Source organism: Eleginops maclovinus, chromosome 1 (assembly GCF_036324505.1).
Source record: "Eleginops maclovinus isolate JMC-PN-2008 ecotype Puerto Natales chromosome 1, JC_Emac_rtc_rv5, whole genome shotgun sequence".
In the NCBI taxonomy this organism is placed as follows: domain Eukaryota; kingdom Metazoa; phylum Chordata; class Actinopteri; order Perciformes; family Eleginopidae; genus Eleginops; species Eleginops maclovinus.
The window spans coordinates 21123801-21129800 of record NC_086349.1 but is presented as its reverse complement, the minus strand read 5'-3'; the positions used below and the strand labels follow the sequence as shown (position 1 = coordinate 21129800).

The 6000-nt window shown below is 38.4% G+C and overlaps 1 protein-coding gene across 1 annotated transcript in view; it reads right to left on the bottom strand.

Annotated features, from left to right (window-relative positions):
* Positions 1 to 1230: 1230 nt before the first annotated feature.
* Positions 1231 to 6000, bottom strand: part of LOC134864096 (metabotropic glutamate receptor 4-like) — a 108273-nt gene continuing 103503 nt past the window's right edge. The window contains exon 10 of the mRNA XM_063882872.1: positions 1231 to 3909. Coding sequence (XP_063738942.1) covers positions 3860 to 3909 — 50 coding nt within the window. The 3' untranslated portion in view covers positions 1231 to 3859. The remainder of the gene's footprint in view (positions 3910 to 6000) is intronic.

The following is a 6000-nucleotide window of genomic DNA, read 5'->3' as shown; positions in this document are numbered from 1 at the left end:
TAGTTTCACCAGCTCTACTTTTCATTAAGAGTGGCTCTTAAATGTGTCAGTTTTATTGATAGTATGATGTTTTCTCAATTTGTTCAAGGCTTATGCTGCAGGTGTAGCCGACCATATCGATCCACCATCAAACCGAAGTTAAGGTCGTGGCTCCACTGACTATCGCAGAAACTCAAAGTACACAGGCAGCGTTGTCATTCAATGCCAACTTTGAAAGAAGTTGCAGCCCAATGGTGGCCTTGAGATCTTCCCCATGTTGCTTTCCAATTTAGCATTTTTCACTGATGGTGAAATCCATTTTCCCCCCCATCCCCCTGACAGCTTCTCCTCAGGCCAATCCCAACCCTTTATGATTCAGCAGTAAAATGACGAGATTGAAAACCTGATTTTTTTATGTGACCAGAACACGTTCTAACCCTGGACCTCCCCCCAATGGTGGGATGTCGTATGATCTTAATGTATTCTTTCAATCTTTATAAATCATGAAAGCATAAATCCATCAGTCGACAGGTGCATTCACATAACCTCAGGTTGCCATTCGATAAAAGCCCTTATGATCACAACAAGATCATTGATTCTGTAGCACTTTACAATTTTACTGCGTTTAATGCTTTTAGGTATTATTGACATCTTTTGATTAATCTCCCAATTCTTTTTCTCAATGAAGTGATTAGTTATTTAGTTCATATCACGTCGAAAAGCACAGGAAAATGAGCATTAGAGAGTCAAAGGTGTACACTTTGTTCAAAATAAAATGTACCGTAACTCTCTTGGTTTGTCTTTCTCACTGCACAAACAAACACCACTTCCTGTTTGGTTAAAGTAGGGCAACAGGTGAAGTCAGGACAGATGCAGACTCACTATTGGAGGGCTTGATAACCCACTCCCACTCCCCATTATTTGGTTTTGTAACAACACTTACAGTAATGTTGTGGGCCAACCTCATCAAGGTGGCGTTTGAAAATTGGGTCAAGGTGACATTTGCTCCCCCCCACTTCATATCCCCTGATTTGGTGTTTCTAAAGTGATGTGTCGAGATCAAAATGAATGTTGAGTTTGAGGGTAGAAAGTGATGAGAATTGTTGATGATGCTGTGGTTATACTTATGGCAACACTCTGTTTCTGTTAATGATGAATCATACTGTGTTTTGTATTGAATGGCTGTGAGACTCAATAATTTAAAGCAGCCTTTTCTTTAGCAAAACAGTCTTTTATTAGAAATATCTTGTATAAAAATGAACATGCTCTACACATTTTATTATTTTTTTTCTATAGATGATTCATAAATATCCAGGCACTGTAATTCTTTTTTTATAATTCAGTACATAAAGCAGACATGATCAATCCATTTTAATAACGTACATTAACTTGCCACTTAATTTCAGTCAGCACTTACATATTCTATTTTGTAACACAGACAAAGTGTTTTAGAAAAATAAAGGGGAGAGGGGGGGGGGTCGTGGCAACAAAAAAAAAAGCCGTAAATTATCATATTCACAAAACACAAACAATTCCACAAACAATACTTTATCAACTGATGAGAAAAACAACATTTGCAGCAACACCCCAGACTTTTGATGAAGCTGAGAGAATCATCAATTGACCCAAAACAAATTAGTTAAATTTAGAATCCTCTGCAGTAGTTTTCCTTCTAGACATTACACCTTTTTCTCTCAAGTTGTTCACATCATTTCTTATGAGTTTTGACATGCAACATACATATTTTTGCATCGCTGAGGATAACATTAATGAGACAAATTCCAGAGTTACTGTTTATGACGAATACTTTAGAGACTGCAGACAGAAATGGAGTTTACACACTTAAATATAAATTTTACATTGAGTCCTCTCCACCTCATGTTGAAAGGTGATAGATGCAAAGCAAATGACACCATGAAGGATCCTCGGAAAGAATGGCAGGAGTAATTGAATGAGGATGAGGCACAGAACGGAGGCAATGGCCCTTATTTATCAAGCAGTTGAATCATCTAAGATCTGAGGTTACAATATTACTTTAAAAATCGATTAATGTTAGGAGAATGAGAAGCAACTATATGTAACGTCTAAAGATGAACAAAGCTGAAAACTGAATAGAGTCTTCGATTTAAGTCAAAAAGATATTTAAGTTCATGAGACAAAATCCACTTTGGCTTAATTATGTGTCTAATGTATTTATATGCACATGTAATTGAACAATTAGCAACACTTTTCTCTAGGACTGTGGAGAAAATGTTAACCGTACTAAAGTGCTGGCTCTACAGAGATTGTATTGGGTCTATTGAAAGGTAAAGCACTCCTTAGGAAATTCTATGCCTGTCATCCACCTAATTAACTTTGAACATTTATGCTGTTTGAGGGAACAGAGCTTGCACCTTTTCCAAATGGGTCTCCATGCTGAGTAGCTGCATGAGCCTAAGTTTGTTCCCAAAATACTATTAAAACTCTCATTATTCATTTCCTATGGAGCTTCAAAATTCATGACCCAGAAAAAGGAAAACAATCCTTTGCAAGGAATACAGATTAAATGCTAATTTATCACAAATCATAGGAGGTCCCCATGTAATACTCTCCTGTGGAGTCTATATAATCATAACATCACGCTGTAGAAATTATACATGTAAAAAAGTGCTATATGTCTTAATTACAATTACACAATTATAGCAAATAAGAGTTGGTGTATATTTTAAGAAAAGTATAACGATAAAGTATTATATCTAATATTTGCTGGATTGGAAGTTTAACAAATAGGGAAACATGAATTTCTCACAATCTTCCAGCCGCTCACATTTATCTAAGGCTTCAACAGGTGCCTGATAAATAAAGGCCAATAAATACGGGGTGCTGGGATGTATGCTTCATCAAGTCTTTAAGTACTGGCTGACGTTTATGGATTGTGGTGTAAACCAAGACATTACTTAATGGCAATTCGCTGTGAGTTTCACTCCTTTTTATGTATAAAAATGATTCCTTATTCAGAGGAGGGTAACCCAGTTGTGGGTAATGGTCCAAAATGACATCTCCACTGTGAATGACAACCATGACAAATGTTGCATTCCAAAGACGTTGACAACACAGCACAGTACACGTGATGCTCCCATAAGCATGCTCTGGGACTGTACACTAGGTTTGCCGAGATGATGTTAGCATCATCATCACCATCATCATCCAAATCATCATTATTATGAAACATTTATAAAAAAAAAAAAGAAAACTGGGGTGACCCACTGCTTTATTTTCAGGTGTTTCAGATAAGGTGAGATCATGTAGGAATACTGAATGTACTGTAGTAAGGCATGTACCATTTGAAAAGTACTGCAGCTTTAATAATATCAGTCAACAAAACAATGACTTTATTTTTATACTGTCTCATCTTGTCGACTGCATTTAACTTGAGCTAAAACAGAACGCTTTTTTCTCCCCGTCTTTGTTGAAATGAGACAAAAGATTGAGCCTCAGAGAGCTGAACTGAAATGGTGTGCTTTACACTTCAGAAGGAAAACATACTGTAGACTCCAGGTGGTTTGCTCAGCCTGCATCTGGAAATGTCACTGTTCAACGCTCACTTGTGTCTGAGAAAGGGTGGGAAGAGGAAAATTCACTGTCCAATCTCCCTAACATCTCCTATCTCCTGTATATCCAATCATTTCTCATACATTTGGCATTCAAGCCTTTTACCTGATGCTCTAAAAAAATATGACATCCTTTCTATTCATGGAGTGACAAATTCCCATCTTTCCACCCCAGCCCTCCTCTACTGTAGCAGCTTGGAAGTCCTCCAGTATATCCCCAGTATTCCCCACAATCAGGTGATTTCTCCTCAGGCAGGCCCTGGCTCCGCTTCCTCTGTTCCTTTTCCGGCTTAGGTGGCATGGTTACTGTAGCTTATGTATGTCTGCTTGGAAGCCAGCGCTGTAAGTGAAGGAGTGGGAAAAGAGAGGAAAGAGTTAAAAATGCAATAGGAGAGATTTAAATGTGCGTGAAACGGTAATCTCTCAGTGCACATGTTTGAGTCCAGATTGATGGAGGGTTCTATTTATGGATGACTTCATCAAATGAGTGCAGGTGGAACCAATCATAATAGCAGGGTGTTGTAATTTGACAGCTGTATTTTAAGGAATGACGTCCGTTCTATCTTTGTATTGCATTTATAGAGAAATGTGTAATTTATAAAACTGAAGACAGTAGAAAACTGCTGCAGTGATGCAAAAATAAAATATCTTGAATTAATCAAATCGTTTTTTAACATTTGAATAAAACTGCAGGACATTTTCTCATTATTTAAAAAGAAACCTTCAGTGTTTATTCTTGTCAATATTCAATTGCTGGTTCAAAATGCCTGAAACAATGCATCAATTCTCAAAAAAGCTATGTGTTAAATCTCCTCCAATGGACTCGTATACTATTAAACAATGCATTTTGCACATCTTCATAGCATTAGGGAGGGAACTATTGTTAAAGGGAATCTAAATGGAAACCTTGTAGACATTCTAACAAGATACCATTATGAAATATCTGTCAAGAAAGTGAAGTAGATGCAATCAGATGGAATAGGCTTTGGCAAGGTTCATATCAACATAAGTGCCAGCCATTACGTTACCATTACTGAAATCAGAGAAACCCCTATCATTATGTTTTCTTCACAGCTGTAATATCATTCAATTTGATCAGAAATTGCATCACATATAGTGCATCAGGGCAGATCACAGCAGTGTTATTAAATGCAATAGTAACCATTCAAATGCAAGTATTTCTCTACATGCAAAGACCTGAATCTGTGCACCAAGCAAAACATGCATCAGTCAGTCAGTGTATAACAGTAACAATTTTAATTGTAAGGTAAATGAGATAATATGTAATCTGACTTGGCACTATACGTGTTTTCATCAATGTTTGATAGCCGTGCTCATTATTCTTTAACATAATTTTTTATGATTCAGGGAATTTTTTATGTGCTGGGAATAAAACATACAAGACAGACGACCGCGGGGCAGACCACAGTCGCCGTGAGAAGACCAACCCGCTGGTGAAACATGACTGTCATACATTATAAGTACCTGTGTATGTGCAATCATGCTCCTATGCGCACATATGTCTGTGTGCAAGTGTCAGCATGTACATGTGTGCCATTTTTTAAATAAAACTGTCCTCAGCGAGCATGCTTGGAGTGGTGGTAATCACACTACCAATCTGCCAATCTGCCCAAAGCAGGCTTGGCTGATTGAATATGTCAGAGGGGATGAATCCAATCACAAGACAGCTAAAAGCCAGAGACGGGCCAAAGTGCTGCAGAGGAGAGAGATGTAATGGTAAATGTTTCTGTATATTTGTCAGTGCTACGTTGGGTGTATGAATGGGGGGTGGCGTTCTTGCCATTTCATCCAAAGCATCTCTTCCAAGAGAAGCATTGATAAATGAACCTTATTTGAATATTTATGTGCTGCAAGGCCAAGATAAAGAATAGATGGTCCAGAAAGAATTGGAGCTGGCAGACCCATCTGTCTTTTCCTGTTCTCTCTTATTGTTGCTGTTGTCCCATTACCGCAAATTCATCCTTTTGTCAACAGGGAAACAAATTACAGGGGACACATGGCTATCGCTTGTCTCCTGCACTCAGGCAGAGTGGTGTCATCTTCCCGCATTAACAGGCTTTACCATGCCGATTGGCCATTTTACAGCACCACTCGCCAATATTGTCTACCCAAGTTAATGTTTGTTGGTCAAGGGTGGGTTTGTGAGGGTGTGATTACTGCCTCGTGTCATTCAGGGTGCTGTATTTTAGCTGGGGGCAGCAGGGATGCTTTGTGTGTTACAGGCAGGCACGGGTATTGTGGTGAACATTAGCAGAAATTAACAGGTTAAAAGTGTTTACAGATAACAAAAGGGTAAAGTCATGATCTAATCAGGTTACCTGAGAGCCTAAAGTCCCTCACAAGGCTCCCTTCCCTCAATACAGTCTGATGCATAAGCACAAAGAGCAGTTGTTAGATTCACAGTTCAAAC